The 20,087-nt window shown below is 36.7% G+C and overlaps 1 protein-coding gene across 1 annotated transcript in view; it reads left to right on the top strand.

Annotated features, from left to right (window-relative positions):
• Positions 1 to 19,699, top strand: part of LOC108716124 (kinesin-like protein KIF26B) — a 192,863-nt gene extending 173,164 nt beyond the window's left edge. The window contains exons 11-15 of the mRNA XM_041562761.1: positions 1,862 to 2,024; positions 3,734 to 7,118; positions 14,498 to 14,700; positions 17,336 to 17,486; positions 18,739 to 19,699. Coding sequence (XP_041418695.1) covers positions 1,862 to 2,024; positions 3,734 to 7,118; positions 14,498 to 14,700; positions 17,336 to 17,486; positions 18,739 to 18,887 — 4,051 coding nt within the window. The 3' untranslated portion in view covers positions 18,888 to 19,699. The remainder of the gene's footprint in view (positions 1 to 1,861; positions 2,025 to 3,733; positions 7,119 to 14,497; positions 14,701 to 17,335; positions 17,487 to 18,738) is intronic.
• Positions 19,700 to 20,087: the final 388 nt, after the last annotated feature.

Raw genomic sequence — 20,087 nt, 5'->3', positions numbered from 1 at the left:
TTGGGTTTATTAAAAAGAAGACCCTGCTACTACTGAGAGACTGAGAGACACTTGTCACTTTTATTTCTTCTCCCAATTATCTTTCTTTATGCTAATTGATAATGCTTTTTTAAAAAGTAGTATACCGTAATTGGAACTGATCCCATAACTTATACATTTTAATGTATAGATTTATCAAAGAAAGATCTGCTAAATTCCTTGAAAAATTACTATACTGCAAAGGCTCCTGACAATAAAGAAAGCAGCTGTCTCAGCATTTTTATTTTTATACTTCAGATAAGCAACAATACCACAAATGGTACCATATTATCAGGTGTTTTCTTTCTGAGCCAGTGTAGTTTTTTCAAGTTGCATCAAGCCTGGGGAAAAACTTAACTGGAACAGCCTTTCTTTGTTGGAGGTACAAACAAAAAAGTACCTGTGGTTTTTAGTCTGTAAATACTTTGGCTCTGAAGTTGCAAAGGAGGTTTCAATTGTTTCTCTCTCTTATGTGACATTGGTCACACACAGTTAGTCTTAGGGATATCTGTACATGAATATGAAAAATTGTTAAAGGATTGCATAGTTGTCTATGGTGAATTCCATAATATAATGGTTTACATGGTCCTGTATTGGGTCCATTTTATTTAATAAGTTTGCTAGGACTTTGAAAGCAATGTATATGTGTTTGTCGATGACACAAAAGGAGGTAGAACAATGGAATCCATACAGGATGTGGTTTCATTAAAGGGGGATCTGGAACAAATAGCAATTTGGTCAGAATAACTTCAATGTCAGTAAGGTTATGCAATTGGGATTTAATAGGCAGAATACTCCTACTAATGGGGCTAATCTAGTGGGACCCTTTATGAATTAGACCCTAGGAGTACTTTTGGATTATATAGTTATAGCAAGCAATGGCATGTCATTAGCAGCAAGGACCAGCGAGATTTTGTCCTGTACCAAAAAGAGCATAGATCTGTGTGAGAAGAGGTTTTATATACCCTTTAACAAAGCACTGGTCAGGCTCCATCTAAAATAGTCAATGCAGTATTGGTAACATTTATGAAAGATCTTAGTAAAGAGAAAAAGGCTGGTCACCTCTGTCACTGAACTATAATTTCCAGTATTCCCCAACAGCTTTTTGTAGTTTGTATAGAAGATTCAATAGTATAAATTGATCCAGTAGAATCAACCCATATGTTGTCTATAATATGAAGTGCATAACTTATACACATAAAGGAGGAATTGAAGCCATCCTCTTCTGTCCAAAGGTACACGGCTATAGTCAGCTGGCTATTATGCTGAAAGCAGCTGATCTCTGACCTTGGGGACATGATATGGAATTATGGTAGCATATGGCTTTGAAATTGTACTGTACAAACTGCTGATGCAATATAGTGTAGAATATCAATTTCAGTAAATTAAACAGTGGCCATGCAAAGAAAATATGATATTCGCAAAGGCTAAAATGCTTTAATGGTATAATTGTTAACTGTTCAAGACACAAATTAGTTAGCTATTAACAAAAACAACAAAAACTCAGCACTATAATATAAATATACTGAAAAATAAGACCATTAGAGATAAAAACGATGGAGTGGTAAATCTAGTTAAATGGGTGGTTTGGTATCTTTTTTATGATTTAATACAAGAATTAGTTATACTATAAGGTCCTGTGACTGGAATCCATGATGCAAATTGTACTGACCTGCGACTATTATTCTCATCCCCGGACAAAGCATCATGTGATTCTGCAGCATAATACTAATTAGCATGCCATTAAGAAAGGGGGAAAAGCACAGACCTCTGAAGTCACATCATGACAGTACAAGTGAAACATGGTTCACTAATGCAACCTTAATTCATTTTGTTTCTGCAGAGAGAGCAAGCTCACAATGTTGCTCAGGGAGTCTCTGGGTAATATGAACTGCCGCACTACCATGATAGCTCACATTTCGGCTGCTGCGGGCAACTACACAGAGACACTTTCCACTATCCAGATTGCTTCCCGTGTTCTGAGAATGAAGAAGAAGAAAACCAAGGTAAGGGAAAATTATGAAAAGTGTTCTGTAAATTGGCATTGGTTTAGGAAAAAAACTGATTTTATCATTATGTGTCTTATTCCAACAAAGCAATATGCTGGAAGCTTACAGTCTATGTTTTTTTCTTTTAAAAAATATTTTTAAAAACAGCAATGAGTGTTTTATAAAGAGTGCTATCAATAAGGAGAGATAAGTTGATGTAACAGTGGAAGTACACACACAGAAAAACATCTTAAGGCATACTTATTTAAAAAGAAGCTCCGACCATATCTCTCTTTTTCTTTGTGAGTTTAAGAATGAAGTTGAGAAATTATGTTTACACTGTTAAAGTGCGACTAACATGAACAGGATCATTTAAAATGGAAAATATCAGCTAAACTCTGATGTTTGAGCACATTATGTAGCTTGTTGTATACAAAACATCTTGTAAGGATCCATGTAAACTTTTATCCTTTTGGCAAGTTGTCAATACATTATCAATGCAAGAAGGGATTGATCAATTTACATTCCTTAGCCCCCCCCCAAATGTTAGTAATTTATTCTGTGCAATAGCAAATATTGTCAAAAACAGGATGTTTATTTACAAGTTTATGATCCTACAGTTGCAAAACTATAAAAAGCTACAGCAGAGAAGGATGTGAGTAAGGTGCCAACTTATAAATTATATTGCCAGAGGTAAATAGTTAGGGCTGCCATATGATGTTTACCACCACATTTTTTGTGGCTTAGCATTTTTATGATCATAAACTTGTAACAGAAAAACCCCTGTTCATGAAAATGTACTTGCATAAAATAAATCACTAATAAAAATAAGCAAACCGTGAATGCACATGGATCAAGCCCCTGTTTTTTGTATATTTGATTTAAATTTAGCTAGGTCATATGCACTTTCATTATAATTAGCCTTAGAGGGCTCCCACAACCCCCTTTTTAATTTTTCAGTTTTTGCAGTGTATGCATACAGTATAGGCTCATTCAAATAAAAAGCTTTTTGGATTATATAAGTGATAAAGAGCTCATACTACATTTTACACCTTCATTTTTAGTTTAACCAAATGTAGTATATGTAGTATATTAACATGTATCTTGTAATTTGCAATAATATTGTGTATATTACTTGGATAACCACATCATTATCAGAACACATACTTTTTTCAGACAAAATAATTTTGTTTTATTAAAAAAAAATTTTATATATATGATGGCATGTATTATTATTATTAACATTTATTTATATAGCACCACCATACTTCGCAGCGATGTACCATCCAAATTTGAAAGGAAGTCCTCTTCAAACTTTGCCACAATGCAAAGGCAACCATTCTGTCACAGCTGCACTTGGCAGCAATCTACATATGCTCCATGCATTACATACATTATAATGAAACCGCCAGGTATAATGCTGCAGCAGCACAGAGAACATAGAGACGTGGTCATGAATGGCCTTCTCATTTGTTTGCATAAACACTGTATGAACAAATTGCTGCATTTTGCCATAATCACCTGTATCTATCTGAAACAAAAAAAAACTGGAATGAGACAACTGTAGAGCCTTCGCGTAAATGACTGACCTTGAAGTAAATCTGTTAAAATGATTGCAAGAACTTGTCATGTTGTCATCGGTCCTATCACATTATTTTATAAATCATATTGTGCCCATTTTTACATGGTTTAAACATCATATCTTTATTTATTTTTGTATCCTGTAGTACACATCAAGTTCTTCTGGAGGCGAGAGCTCATGTGAGGAGGGAAGAATGCGAAGGCCAACTCAGCTAAGACCATTCCATTCGAGAAATGTGGTTGATCCTGATTTTCCTCTTCTAAGTTTATCTAGTGACCCAGATTACTCATCGAGTAGTGAACAATCCTGTGATACAGTTATTTATGTAGGTCCCAATGGAACAGCTTTGTCAGATAAAGAGCTGACTGATAATGAAGGACCTCCTGACTTTGTTCCAATAGTTCCAGTTTTGCAGAAGACAAAAAATGAAGCAAAATGTGAGGAAATCAGTGAATCAGCCCCAAACAAATCAGAGAGAGATTGCTTAAAATGTAATACTTTTGCAGAACTGCAGGAAAGACTAGACTGCATTGATGGAAGTGAGGAAACCAACAGGTTTCCTTTTGAAGAATTACCTGTTACATGTAGTGGAGATCACACTACCAAAGGATCTGAATTAGCTCAAGTAACTGAACCCAAGAACACAGCAGAGACAAAAATTGAGGAAAACATTCCTGAAAATCAGTCTTCTGACAAGGATAGCAGGGAGTGTTTGGGCGGCACAGCACACAAAATGCAAAAAAATCATGCAGCTGCACCATCTGGACACATAAATGATAATTCTACCCCTTCTTCTCCCCGTAGTGTGACAGGTAGTTGTGGAGCTCAAAGTAGCCATTCACAGCTATGTCACAATAACAGCCTACAGGGCAGCAGAGAAAGTCTAAATAGTCTGGGATTTGTAGAAGGAAAACCAAGAGCAATGGGATCACCTAGACTGGGTATTGCTAGTCTTTCTAAGACTTCAGAATATAAGCCACCAAGCTCTCCTTCTCAAAGGTGCAAGGTCTATACACAAAAGGGAGTAATACCTAATACCAGCCCTTCCATGAATATTAAAGACTCTCTATCACAAATAGCCGACTCACTGCCGCAACCAGAAATCCGCACTCCTCCAGTTGGGATGAGCCCACAGGTCATGAAAAGATCCATTTCTACAGCTTCAAGTTTCTCTGCCGATGCCATACTTCTTGATCAACAGACAGACAATTCTAAAGCATTAAAAAAAGAAGTTCTCAGCACCACAATGGTCACAGTGCAGCAACCACTGGAGCTTAATGGTGAGGATGAGTTAGTATTTACCTTAGTTGAAGAACTAACAATAAGTGGAGTCCTTGACAATGGACGTCCTACTAGCATTATCAGTTTTAATAGTGACTGCTCTGTCCAGGCTTTGGCTTCTGGTTCCAGACCTGTAAGCATTATTAGTAGTATAAGTGAAGATCTTGAGTCATATTCAAATTCTGCTCCTGTTTCAGACATCAGCATCACACAGTTTTTGCCCCTTCCAAAGACAGCTGTAGATGAAAAATGTCAGGAAGTATGCAGCAGACGTTCATCAATAAGTTCATGGTTAAGTGAAATGAGCACTGGCAGTGACGGTGAACAATCATGTCACAGTTTTATTGCCCAGGCATGTTATGGTCACGGTGAAGCTATGGCTGATCCTCCTATTTCTGAATTTACAACAGCACTGCAGAATATAAGTGTGATGTGTACCAGCAACAGGCAAAATTCAGGAACAGATAACATACAGGCACACCCAGAATTAGCAGAAGATTGCAAAATCAATGTATCACCCTTAAAGGGCTGCAAAATATCCACTGTAGGGAAAACTACAGTTACTATATCAAAATCTTCAAGTTTAAGTGTGTGTGAAAGCTGCATTCCAATGAAAACAAACATTACCGTATATCCTTGTATTGCAGTGAGCCCCTTTAAATCTCAGGAGTATAATGAAGATCTTTCAGGAGTCAATCATTCTAACAAACCCCCCCAGCACCAGGAAAATAATGATGCTAACTGTAAAGTAGAACCTACATATGATGATCCATGGTTAAAACGTGAGGATGATGTAAAAAGGGACAGTACCAGGTCAAGTGATAGACAAATAGCAGATGCCATAAGTAGTATAACTAACCATGAACAAGACAAAAAACAGAAAAAAGCTGACAGATTGAGTAGTAGCAGTGGAGAAGGAAGCATTTCACCAGTGCCAGACAACATAAATAGAATAGTGGATGGGTGTGAAATGGCATTAATCACACAGAGCACAGTTCATTTAAATGATCATTTTGAAAGAGGAAGCCTTCCAAGAATGTTGGAAAAGTCAGGAAAACTAGAAGCAGAGGATATCATTAGCAATGATGTTGATAATAACACAGGTAGTTCCGTTACCATGCAACAGTTCTCCAGATCTACACTTGAAAGAAGAGTTGCATCTCCAAAACATTGTGTCCTCCCTCGCCCCAAAGGAACACCACCTTTGCCTCCAATAAGAAAATCAAGTCTAGATCAAAAAAACAGAGCTAGCCCACAGCACCATGGTGGCAGTCCATCAAAACATTCTTTGTCTTCCTTACCCAGTCTTCCTGATGAACTTAAATTGACAGGATTAAGTACAGATACGAAAAGCAACAGCAGCAGCAAATTATTCAGTGCAAAACTTGAACAGTTAGCCAGCAGAACTAATTCCTTGGGAAGATCCAATGGGAGTCATTATGAATGTCTATCTTTAGAAAGGGCAGGAAGCCTTTCTTCAGTCAGTTCACGAATGGTCTTTAGTAAAGACAGTACCCTACCACGATCTGGAAGGAGCCTAAATCGAAGTACCATGTCTTCCCCCATAAATTCGTCACTTTCACAGTCAGCTGGTGCTTCACCAAAATCTAGCCCATGTAAAATATCAGCTGTAAGCAAGCTTCTTCTTGCTAACCCCAAAGCTCGGAGTCTGTCAGCATCTACTACCAAAACACTAAGTTTCTCAACAAAATCACTCCCACAGTCTGTTGGTCGAAGTTCAAGCTTGCCTCCAAATGGAAAAAATATATCTTGGTCAACACAATCACTCAGTCGGAGTAAAGGTTCTGGACTTGCTTCTAAGTTGCCACTAAGAGCAGTTAATGGAAGGATTTCAGAGTTGCTTCAGGGAACTGCTGGTAGTAGAGGTGTGCATTCACATGGGAATATGGACTCAGATGAACGTGGCACTCTAAATGAAGAAGATAGACCAGTTGTTCATACTTTACCTTCCCCCTATAGCAAAATTACACCCCCTCGAAAGCCTCATCGATGCAGTAGTGGGCATGGCAGTGACAACAGCAGTGTGTTAAGTGGAGAACTTCCACCGGCTATGGGAAAAACTGCACTGTTTTACCACAGTGGTGGGAGTAGTGGCTATGAAAGTATGATGAGAGACAGTGAAGCTACAGGAAGCGGATCCTCTGCCCAAGACTCTATGAGTGAAAACAGTAGTTCCGTAAGCGGAAGGTGCCGAAGTCTTAAAACATCAAAGAAACGATCAAATGCAGGTAAGGTACTTGGGCCAATGTAGGTCACTACCGTATATGTGCATTTTTTGCAAAAAATTTCTTTCTTGGTGACATAAAAAGAAGAATTAGATTATCTAGACTTATCTTTGTACACAAAGATATTATGATATTGGGTAAATATCCACTGAACTGACTGACAGCAGGCTATATAACTCTCTAACAACTGTATAGTACAGTGAAACCTCAATTACACATCCCCTGATTTTAAGTTTTCCCATACTTTACATCTCTTTTAATCCATAAAACAAAATACGTTTCCCTAATTTTACATTTCCCCAGATCTTACATAATTTTTTCTGGTCCCTTAAAAAATGTAAAATGGGAGTTCTACTGTATGTACTACTGTGACAGCAATGCACAGAACTGGCCTTGTATGTAATTCATCTGCAACTATTGTGCACAGTACAGCATAAAAGGTAATACATGATAAAAATTTACTTGGTTGCACTTGTGCAGGAAATCTGCATTATTGCATAGTGTGTCACCAGTTTTGTTTATTGTTGTCCCAATGAATGATCTGCAACTCCAAGCTTGCAAGGTTTTTATGTTCCCAATATGTTGATTGTCCAGAACGTAATATGCTTGACCGATAGCTGTTACAGTTAGTATTGTATATCTTTATATATTATATGTATTTGTCTTTTGTTTTTAAGTTACAAAAAGTATGTTTAGGGCAGTGGGTACAAGTCAGTCAAAAGCAAATGTAGTATGCTTGTCCTGAGACTTCTCATTGACTGGAACAATCACTAAATGACATTATACTTTTTCAGAGGGAGAAGGGTCAGAGATCTGCAATGCAGTGGGTAATTGTTTTACCCAATGAAATGATCTGCACATATCAGCCAGTGCTTTTTGGCTTTTCCCCAGTGCTCAGTATGTTATTTATGCAAAAGTAAACAGCCAGTCAACCCATAAACAAAACTGCACTCCAAAGGAAATAAAAATGTTATATGTGTGCTCTTAGTTACCAACTGTCACCAAGTAGGCGAGATTAAGGTCTACATATTATTACTAAAATCATAATTAAGTTCTGAGCCACCTATTAGAACATTTCATTAAAAGAGGTTGCATGAACCAGAGCAGTTACAAAAGTTAGAAATTCAAAGCGGTGATTGGACTGCACTGTGTGACTTTTGTTATTTCAAAAATAACCCTTAACACTTTTGTTTTTGTTCAGTGCATGGCAAGTATCCTGCCCTGTATCTGTGTATCAAAATGCATGCAGCCTAAAGAAAGTGTAATGGTTTTTAAAACTTAAGATATTTCCATGGGCAAACTGGGATATACTAAGAATAATAGTGTTTTTTGCTAAGGTCTTAGATCTAGCACCAACCAAGTACCTAATATTCAGCACACATCATTTACTTGCCCCTATCATGTCGCAATATGCCATAATGGCCTTGTAGTTTATTGGCAACACATAATATAATAAACAAATTCATCTATACCTGTTAAAAACACAATTTTATTTATATCGCAATTTCATTGTGATTGGCCCTCTCTCCTCACTTAAGTCCTCCGACTTGTAGTCTTCAGAGCACAGATATTAGGTACTTGGTTGGTGTTAGGTCCTATTAACTATGTTGGGAAGTGGTTTAAGAGAAAACAGGAATAACACTATTATTCTTTATATGTTGAATACCTAAAGCACTCCCCAATTAAAGGTGAATATTGTGTACCCTGTCTGTGACATGCACATGCTCAGTGCACTTTGAGCAGCTATTGAGAAACTAAGCTTAGGTGTCGTCACAAATCATCAAGCAGAAAATGAAGTTTGCCTGTCATATAGTTCTATGCTACAGGGCTGATTATTACATTCTAATGCTATTTTTTCTTGTTTCTGAGCTGTCATGTAGCAATAATCTGAAATACTTACAGCCTTATATTGTGACATTTATATTATATTCAGTATCTTGTGTGTCAGTCCCTAAACTCTGTTACTGAGGAGCACAGAGCATGTGCAATGAATCAGCAGAAAAGAAGATGGGGAGCTACTGGACCATGTTTGGAGGCACATAACATTACTGCTAACTGACCGTGGTTCCCTTGGGCTACTTCTTTAGTTGAGCTTTAGTTCTCCTTTAAACTAAAAATACTACCTGCTGCATTCTGGTGGGGAATTTATACTATACTACATATTGGTACTCCCTTTTCTACTGAGAACCTCTTCTGTGCGTCTTCCTGTCTGTCATTCAAACTGCATTCAAGTTGTTAAGACATGTGGGAGGCAAGCAGCCAGATATTAGTTGGAGAGCTGCATAAGAAAAAGTGAAATTATCCAATAACCATAAAGACCAAATGCATAACTGTCATAGAGTACCTTTGTCTGTATAACACTAAGGGGCACATTTACTAAAACTCAAATTTATCTCGTCTTTTCATTAAACCAAACTCCCATCCATAATTTTAACTTATTTATCAGAAAATCAACTAAAAAAATTTGGTGCAGGAAAACACTCAATAAAATCGAATGAAAACTCTAATGGTAGAATTTTTGGGATTTGACGCCCGATTTTTTTTCAATTTCAAGTAATCACCTGAAAATCCCACATTATATAAATTATCAGCCGAAACCCAGCACAGATCAGAATATCTTCAATTTGTAAAAGGGGCATCTGCCATTGACCTGGTTGGTTTGAGATGGCGGATTTTCGGATTTGGCAGTTCCAGGTTATAATAAATATCAAAAAATCTGAGGTTTTTTTTCACTAAAAATTTGAGTTTTCCCCCAAAACCCCTTGACCAAAAAAAATTGAGGTTTAGTAAAGAACCCCCTAAAAGTTAATCCCCTTTAAGAGCTGAATATATATTTTCCTATTGCTGTTTTCCTTACTTTCTGTGATAGTGTTATTGACCCATGTTGCAGTTTTAGCCTTGTCCCTGAATGACTTCCCACAGAGCTCTCCTGGTGTGTTATGCATCCCTAAACCTTCAAATCAAAGTGTTAAATTTGAATAGGAGCTTTTAGCATGACTGCTCAGAGCCTTGGCTCCGTTGAGGCCCAAACCCACCCAACCCTAAGCAATATCTGATCTAACTACTCAAGTAAGATCCCCTGTCTGACTGTGTATCAGATGAGAGAAACATGATGAGTGGCCAAGCAGGAGGTTGGTTCATAGTTGATCTTCTCCTGTACATGTACTAATATACAACTGCCCGAAGAATCAGCAGAATCAAAGAATTGCTGGTGGAGAAACCTTATTGGACTTATCCCAAAATTTTATTTAGCTGCATGCTGCAGACTACTCTGATCCCCGGCAGCCATGCAGCAGAATGCAGCTTAGATGCATTACTTTTAGTGGTAATGTGCCCATGATTTGCAACTTCCACGTCCACAGTTCTTGTAAATTTTACACCATAATTTTTTTTTTAATGTCAATTGTAAAAAGTAAACCATTTTTTAGGTTGTATATCTGCAATTTACTGTTGCTAGTCACTGGCACTGACAGTAAAAGAGTGAAACTCCTTTTGAATAGTTATTTCTGTTTGCCAGTGGCTACTCAAACTACAACACTTTTTAGGTACCCATTTTTCAGTCCATTTGCTGGGACTATACAAGATACAGTATAACATGTTAGTATGTATCTTAAATAATGATTTTCTTTGTTTTATCTCAGTGACAAAGCACCAGTTCAGTAAAGATTTGCAGCAGGTTTATCGTTGAGAAAATGGATGATATTTATTGGTGAAATAATTAGCAGTGTATTTTCCCAGCTTTTTGTAGAAATAACAACAGTGATAAGAAACTGAAACAAAGGGAAAACTCTGCCTTTTTTAACTACATTACAGAAATGTTAATCTTATACTGTATGTTGTGCCTGTGGTTTGGAGATAAATAATTCCCCATATTGCAGAAGGTCACGTGGATGGTTCACAATTGAAGACCCCCATGGCAATACTGTAAGAGCGGATCAAAGGCACCATCACCATTTTACAAATAGGATTTTTCCGTTAAAGCTAATCACAAAAAGGCCGTGCAGTTTGAGAAAGAATCACATTCTATTTATTGGTGTTAAGAGCCCCTGAGCTTCATCTCCTGTGGTGCACAATTGAATGTGTACTAAAGATTATGCCAGGGAAGATTTGCTCATTTCAGGTCAGGCAACCTTGTCAGAAGTATTTATGACTATTATGGTCTCAAAGGCTTCCTGTCAGAAATGATCAACATAAAACATGGCTGTGTGCAGAGGGCACATCCATACCTGCACTAAAACACTGTCTTCATTGTTATGTTTTTAAGCGGCAGTAATGGATAAATGTTGTAAGAGTCATGGATACTTTGCATCCAGTCACTTGCATATATGACACTGCCAATGGCTTGGTAATGGCATTCTTCACTAAATAGCTTTGTGTATATATATACTGCAGTCATTTACCCATGCCAGACCTGTCTTAGTTTGTTATAGTGTACAGCAAATTTACATGTTGTTATGCTAAGTAGAAGCTGTACAGATAAAGTGATCCGACCCTGATATATGCACTATATCTATGAATGGCCATGTAACATACTTGTGCTATGGAATTTATCTACTTCAAACATGACGCATGGTGCACCCCCTGATGAAAAGAAATGATCAAAAAATACAGAATTTAAGAAAAAGAAAATAAAGCGCTAAAATGAAATATACTGTGGCTGCAAATAATGGTGTCTATGTAACATAGTAACATAGTAAGTTAGGTTAAAAAAAGACACAAGTCCATCAAGTTCAACCTTTTAACTTTTTTTAACCTGCTTATATGCCAGTTGATCCAGAGGAAGACAAAAAAACCCATCTGAAGCCTCTTCAGTTTGCCTCAGAGGGGGAAAAAAATCCTTCCTGACTGCAAAATCAGACTAGTCCCTGGATCAACTTGTACTATGAGCTATTTTCCATAACCCTGTATTCCCTCACTTGGTAAAAAGCCATCCAACCCCTTATTAAAGCTATGTAGCCCAGATCCCTTATCCAGAAACTCGTTACCCATAAAGCACCAAATTATGTAAAGGGCATCTCCCGTAGGGGCTTGTTTATAAAAATTAAATTTGTGAAAGTTTTTATTCAATTTGAAATAAACTATAAATAAATTATACTTCAACGCTTACTTAGGGGCACATTTACTTAGCTCGAGTGAAGGATTCGAATAAAAAATACTTTGGTTTTCGAAGTATTTTTTTGGCTACTTCGACCATTGAATTGGCTTCTTCGACCTTCGACTTCGAAGCGAACGATTCGAACTAAAAATCGTTTGACTATTCGATAGTCGAAGTACTGTCGCTTTAAAAAAAACTTCGACCACCTGCTTTGCCACCTAAAACCTACCGAGCATCAATGTTGGCCTATGGGGAAGGTCCCCATAGGCTTTCCTAGCTTTTTTGGATCGAAGGAAAATCGTTCGATCGATGGATTAAATTCCTTCGAATCGTTCAATTCGAAGGATTTAATTAATTTGATCACAGGAAATGCGGTAAATCCTTCGACTTCGATATTCGAAGTCGAAGGATTTTACTTCGATGGTCGAATATCGAGGGTTAATTAACCCTCGATATTCGACCAATAGTAAATGTGCCCCTTAGTATTACAAATTTAGATCAGAAGAAAAAAATCAAAATCAAAATCAAATTTGTATTTTACTCATCATTTACAATGGGTCTACAAACTCTCAAAAAACTCAAAATTTAAAAAAGATTACTTAAATTTTGCCTAGGACTATTCCCATTGACTTCTACATGAACTCTGCAGCTTTTAAAATCAAGTTTTTCATTTTTTGGTGCCTAATAAATCTCTAAAATTCAAGTTTTTTAATCTATTTCGAATGTGTGAGTTTTAGAACAAAAAAACTTAAATCACAGAAAAAAAGCCCCATTTTGAGCAAATAATTTAAATTTCTAAAAATGATTTCCTTATTCTCTGTAATAATAAAACAGTACCTTGTACTTGATGCTAACTAAGCTGCATCAATCCATATTGGTGGCAAAACAATTAGATCTTTTACAGAAGGATCCCTTATACAGAAAACCCCAGGTCCCAAGCATTCCCAATAATAATAGAGCCTATACCTATACCACTGAACAAATTAATATAGACATCAGTGGTTCTTAAATGTGGAGGAGATATCACTTTGCAACTATTAAAGTAATTATTTAAGTATAAAAAATTATATGATGTGATTTCATTAGTGGGTACTTAAACTGTAAGTGTGAATGATAATTCTGTACAGTTATTGATAGGGCTGTTTGATTAAAAGGTTGAGTTCATAAATGTATTTTGTGTATACTTGACCTGTCCCTTTAGAGTTTTTTCCCTTTTTGTTGCATATTTGAGTCATTAATCTGTGATGTGCAATTTGCAGAGTGAAATGGGTAATATTTAGTGCCAGTGAGCTCATCCAGGTTATTACAAAAAAGCTTTTCTCCATTATTTTAACATATTTAAAAGCATTGGAAACATAATGTTAGTGAAAGATAAAAGGGTTTTATTCTGTCCAAACTTGAATGCCTCAGCTTTTCTTTTGTTTTAGGTATTCCATCTGAAGTGAACTGATTAATGGTAGTGATAACATTTCATCATCATATGCAAGATTTTGTGTAGGATATTTAAAGAAAATACATTTTGGGCATAAAAGAGAAAGTATGCTCCCCTTTTGACATGAGCTCATTCAATTGATTTATGTAAAAGAGATACACACTGTAAGCACTACCTGAACTTTCAGAAATAAGTATAAATACAGGTATATATTTTTTTTACACAGACATACCTGATTCCACAGATTGAAAGGAAACCATGCAACCATTCTCAACCTCCATTAGGCTCACAGTTTCATGCACCCCCAGGGAAGGGTTATTCCACTGTAAAGTGATGGATTGTAGGACTTAAAAAAAAGATTTTCAAATTCTGAATGCAAAGTGATGATGCCAAACTTTAGAATAATACCTTCTGTATAGTTAAATCAAATGGACATTGACTAGAAAATGAGCACAGCTTTGAGTTTTTTCTAGACCCCATCGTCAAAGATCTGTGCCAACTTATCCCACTCCTGGGCTGTACAATTCCAATTCCCTAATTCTAATGCCCCTCTATTTGCTAAGCATTTGGGGCTACATGATGAGCTACAAACAGTATATCATATGTATTAATACTAGTAAGCTTTCATTTTTTCCCAAAAATGAATCCACTCCATCTTGAAATGCTATATTACTGTTCAGCCACTTTTGGCAGAGAATCCACATCTTTCTTTTTCATAAACGAAAAAGAATTGTAACATCTATGTTCCTGATATTACCTCTTCTACAAATAAAACATGTTTAATCAAGAACTTCATGAGTGATGTTTACCAATGACAACCTCTAAAAATGGTGATTTAATCTGTTTGTATGACAGGATCACAGAGAAGGAAACTTGTACCAGCTTTATCCCTTGATGCCACCTCCCCTGTTCGTAAGCCAACCAACAGCCCTGGTGTTCGCTGGGTTGATGGCCCCATGTGCAATGGACAGAGAGGCCTTGGAGAACCATTTGAGATTAAGGTCTATGAAATAGATGATGTTGAAAGGCTCCATCGACACCGCAGTGAAGACTGTAAGGTTAGTCCTACCAGTTATCATATATTTATATGAGTGATATTCAACTTTCATTTTTGTTTTACCCTTTGGGTATTACTAGCTATTAAGGCCCATACAGTTTGCTTTCTAGAATATTGTGGGCCAAGTAATAAGTATTTATTTTAGGTAGGGATACACCAAATCCAGGATTCGGCCATGATCCTTCTGCCCAGCCGGCCTGAATCCTAATTTGCATATGCAAATTAAGGACAGGGAGGGAAATTGCGTGACTTTTTGTCACAAAACAAGGAAGTAAATTTTTTTTCCCCTTCCCAACTTCGTATTTGGTTAGGCTTCGAGGGTTTGGCCGAATCCAAAACAGTGGATTAGGTGCATCCCTAATTTTAGGGTTCACTTATGAATCCTAAACAGAATGGATGGGTATTTAGGGCAAGAGACACTAAACATGGTGCTTTAAAATGAGGACCTGTAATAGACATAACAAAAAGGGTATTGAGAAAAGTTCAGGAGCAATGCCTATATAGAAAAATAATATTATGCCCATGCTGGTGTGTGTATATAAGGATGAGGTAAACGGAGAGCAACTTTTTATTACTTATATACACTACTTTTATATACATTTTATACACATACATAAACATAACATTTTAAGAAGAAGAGTTCTATTAAATTATTTAAAAATAGTCATATACAACGAAGATCTGTAGAGAAGCAGACATTTCACAAACTTTTTATAATATTTGGACAGAATAGATTCTTGGCTGACTGGCATACCATGCAAAAACTGAAAGTCATACCTCCCCAATTAAACTGTTCATTGTATGGATGCTTCTCATTCACTTCAAAGCTGATTGGACACTTCTGGTGTGTTAAATAACTGCATGCTGACTTAATTGCCTCTTCTACTGATTGGCAGTTATTAATAGGAAAAAGTATACAAACATATCAGAAGAGAGAGGAAATCATTGTGCATGACTCTTCTGAGCCACCCTTCCTAACAGTGGAATCCTCTGCTAAGGAACCTGAAAATGAGTAACAAGTGGTTCTGCAGAGTCTCAGTACAGGCTGGGGGGGGTACACTTCAGTTGTTGATCTTTGTGTCCATGTTGTAAGGGGCAGTAGCTTGTCATGATAGTTTAGTGAGCAAAATACAGCTGTATTATGCCATGAGCAGTGCTAATGTGTTTATAGTCAAGCTGTACTTTTTTACTAGTTGTAGGAGGTGAAGCTTTGAAGGATCCCAGTAAATATACAGAATGTTATCAGATGTATACTTAAGGTTCTGACGTTCATGGTCGCCAGCAAGCAAAAACTGATTTCAGGGTGATAAAAACATTAACTTATTGTAAAGTTATTGGTTGAAACTGTTGTAGATCATGTGATCAACCCAATAAAATCATCCTTCAGATTATATCATCTATATAATCTGTCAATTGATGTGAATGACAGACACTCATAGTTTAACAATCTTGTACTGTGCACATTTGTTTCTTCAAGGATGCCATTATACCAAATATGGTAAAAAAAATAGTCACATTCATCCGTGTTTACAACTTTGAACAAAAACCTTGCTGCAATAGCAGCACAAACATAAGAGGCAGAAGTTGCAATCTTGCAACAAAATCATAAAGTATATTATGCATTTACATACAGGGTTGTGCCTACATTGCTACAGAACACAATGCAATGGCCATTATTTTCTTAAGAAGAATGTGAAATGTTGAAATCTGTATCTGAAATCTTATCATGGCTGTAATGTATGGTTGATTAAAGGAACAGTAAAACCAAAAACTGAAAGTGTTTTAAAGTAAATAAAATATGTACTGTTGCCCTGTGCTGGTAAAACTGATGTGTTTGCTTCAGAAAGACTACTATAGTTTATATAAACAAGCTGCTGTGCAGCTATGGGGGCACCCATTCAGTCTGAAAAAAGGAGAAAGGGTACAGGTTAAATAGCAGATAACTGAAAAATTCCCATTGTAGTCTACAGATCTTATCTGTTGTCTGCTATGTAACCCTGGGCCTTTTCTCTTTTGAATGGCTGTCCACATGGCTACACAGCATCTTATTTATATAAACAATAGTAGTCTTTCTGAAAATAATAAACCAGTGCAGGGCAACAGTATATTATAAATGAATTACTTAAATTTTATTACTGTTCCTTTAACAACTGGTCATCTGAGAATGAGCAAAATCTTACTGTGCATGGCCAGTTTATTAGAAAAATGATTGCTGCTACTTGATGCTTGAGTAGAAATATTCAAATATAAAACCTTGTGTATTTGAAGAGAACATTCAGCTTGGTGAATTGATCTTGGAATGTAAAAGTAATCACGTTGAATGCAGGGTTTCTCCACAAGAACCTCTGGTTTCTCAGAATGTATCCTTAGCCAGCTGACATTCGTCCAGTTTAGTAGCCCAGCAACATTTTTATAGCTTGCATGGGCTCTTTGTATATTTTGAGAGAGACATGTATTCTGAGTATCATTGGCAGTAATAATAAAGAGTTATTATTTATGTCTTGTAGTAGTATAATTATTATATTTTTGTACTGATAATGTAATATTCATTTTAACTGTTTTGATCAGCTTAAAATACATTCTGCTGTCTCTATTCTTTATCTACTCGATAGTGAAATCTGTCTTTTTCTTTCCAGGAGGTATCCCGCTTCAATTCCAAAATAAAAATCCTGGAACACCGTCAGCAGAGAATTGCTGAAGTCAGGGCCAAATATGAATGGCTGTTGAAGGAACTGGAGATCACCAAACAATTCCTTATGCTGGACCCGAACAAATGGCTCAGTGAATGTAAGAATCTATGCACTGCAATCACTAGATATGCCAGAAATTTCCATAATTAGTGCTGCTCTTCTTGTCTCAATGAAGGTGACGAAATCTTTTGTCTCCTGGGCCAGTGATGGAATTTCTTTAGAAGTCTCTGCAGACCTGTTGGAAACCCCAGATATCACAAAGAATAACGTGTTTAGCACAAATGTTTTAGGACCTTATTCATCAAAGTCCAAATTTATCTGACTATTTTATTGAAAAAAGTCACACCAAACTAGAATCCATTGGATTGGACCTTATTTATTATTAAAAAAAAAAAATCACAATTTTATCGGAGCGGAGACATCCGAAAAGCCCAAAATAGTCGGATTTTCAGGCTAATTCCAGCGCAGACCACAGAAACTTCAAAATAGTATAGAGACCTCTCCTGTTGCCTTACAGTATATACAACCTCAGCAGGTCTGAGATTCCGGATTTTCGGATTCTGACTTTTTATAACCCCAGGGTTTAATAAATATTTTCGAGTTTTTGGCATTCAGACTTTAATAAATAACCCCTTAGTCATCATTGCAATGTCATCTCAGCCTACGCCTTGCATTTTCCAGGTTGGCTGTCTATTATGCATGAGCTGCTCTCCAAGAAATGTTTAGCCACAGGCTCTAAAGACTTCTTTACAGGGCAACAAAGTTTTATTTTAAAGGAATAGTGACACCAAACAATGAAAGTGTTTTAAAGTAATACAAATATCATGTAGTGTTGCCCCCCACTGGTAAAACCGATCTGTTTGCTTCAGAAACACTACTATAGTTCATATAAACAAGCTGCTGAGTAGCAATGGCGGAAATTGAAAATAGGCTGTATGGCACAGGATAAACAGATAACATTATGTTGTACAGAGCTTATCTGCTATCTTCTGTTTAAAACAATTACATTTTTTGATGTTACTGGTCCTTTAATTTGGTCCCTAAATCGTATATATTGAATTATCAACCTAATACACCACAGTATTGTTATTTAGGAACTCCCTAGACTAAAAATGTCATTATCAACTGGTGGTTAACATAGATAATAGGATGGATAACATATTAACACATATGTATATTATAATATTTATAGAGCAAAAATGGGTTATGTTTGCACAGGGCATACAGCTGCAATATACTGTAGTGTTGTTATACTCCAACTGTTTATAACATAGTCATTATAATAAAGTTGCATAAATGTATTATTTCTTTATAAAATGTCTCATCTGTTTCTTTTAATTTGTTTTCAGTTGACTTGGAGCAAACCTATGAAGTTGACTCCATAGAGTACTTGGAGGCCCTGGAATGTGTAACGGAGCGGCTGGAGAATCGCGTCAACTTCTGTAAAGCACATCTAATGATGATCACTTGTTTCGATATCACCTCACGGCGTCGATAAGGGCGACCCAGCCTGAAAATGGATGCACGAAATGAAATATGTACTTATTTACCACAAATTCAATTTTCCCTTCCAACACCACCCAAAGACTGGATCTAGAACAAAAGTTATAGAGCAAGTGATGCTGGGAAGTGACATTGAATGTGATAAAACAAGAAAGCAACAATGTTTTCATTGAGGAACAGCACAAACTTTATTTCTATAGAAAAAATAAGTCTGGTATCAACAGATTCCTGCAAGACTGAAGAGAGCACTTTGAAAAACCTTTAAGGTTTATTTTGTAAATAAAGACTGAAGGCAAAAGTGAGACATTTCCTCCAAGTTGCTTAGTAGTGTCGGAGGACTATAGTGGGACTTGGAGCATCAGAAGTACTGTATGAAGAAGAGCAATCCATGATCAGACTGATTTAAGTGCCTTTCAAACCTTTATTATCCAAACGTTTATGTTCATATCCCCCGTGTACAGATGGTGCTAGTCACAGTAAAGAAGAAAAATAAGGAAAAAAAATCTTTTTTTATGTATTTGAAGTTTGTTTTCTTGTGCATTTATCTATTTCTGACTTGCTGTTTTAAGTAACTTGTGTTTGTTGCAAAGTTTCCTGAGGAGTACAGCAAATAATTATGTGTTAACTGTCTTTGTTAACAGTGTGTGGACACCCAAAGCAAAGGATTAGACACACGGTCAGTATCTGTTAAAAGCATTTTGTCACAGCTACTGATTCCGTACAGCTTTTGCATGCATGTCTAGGTATACAGTATTAAATGTAAAACGGGAAGAGATCCATACAGTATTAAAAAGGAAAAAAAAATTGTACCGGTCCCACTTTTTGTCTTTATTGCAGAACGTGTCCTGAAGTTGTGGTTGTTGTATGGAGGTTGTGTGAAGTTACACAATGTACTGAAGCTACTCCATGTTTGGTCCTTGCAAGGGATGCACTATTGTGGATTTGGCCGAACCCCCGAATCCATCGTGAAAGTTTCGGCCGAATACGAACCAAATCCTAAATTGCATATGCAAATTAGGGGTGGGAAGGGGGAAAATTTTTTACTTCCTTGTTTTGTGACAAAAAGTCACGCAATTTCCCTGCCTGCCCCTAATTTGCATATGCAAATTAGGATTCAGATTTGGTTTTGGCCAGACAGAAGGATTTGGCCAAATCCGAATCCTGCTGAAAAAGGCCGAATCCCAAACCAAATCCT

This window comes from Xenopus laevis, chromosome 5L (assembly GCF_017654675.1).
Source record: "Xenopus laevis strain J_2021 chromosome 5L, Xenopus_laevis_v10.1, whole genome shotgun sequence".
Classification (NCBI taxonomy): Eukaryota; Metazoa; Chordata; class Amphibia; order Anura; family Pipidae; genus Xenopus; species Xenopus laevis.
Note: the sequence above shows the minus strand (reverse complement) of the source record. Positions and strands in the feature narration are given on the sequence as shown.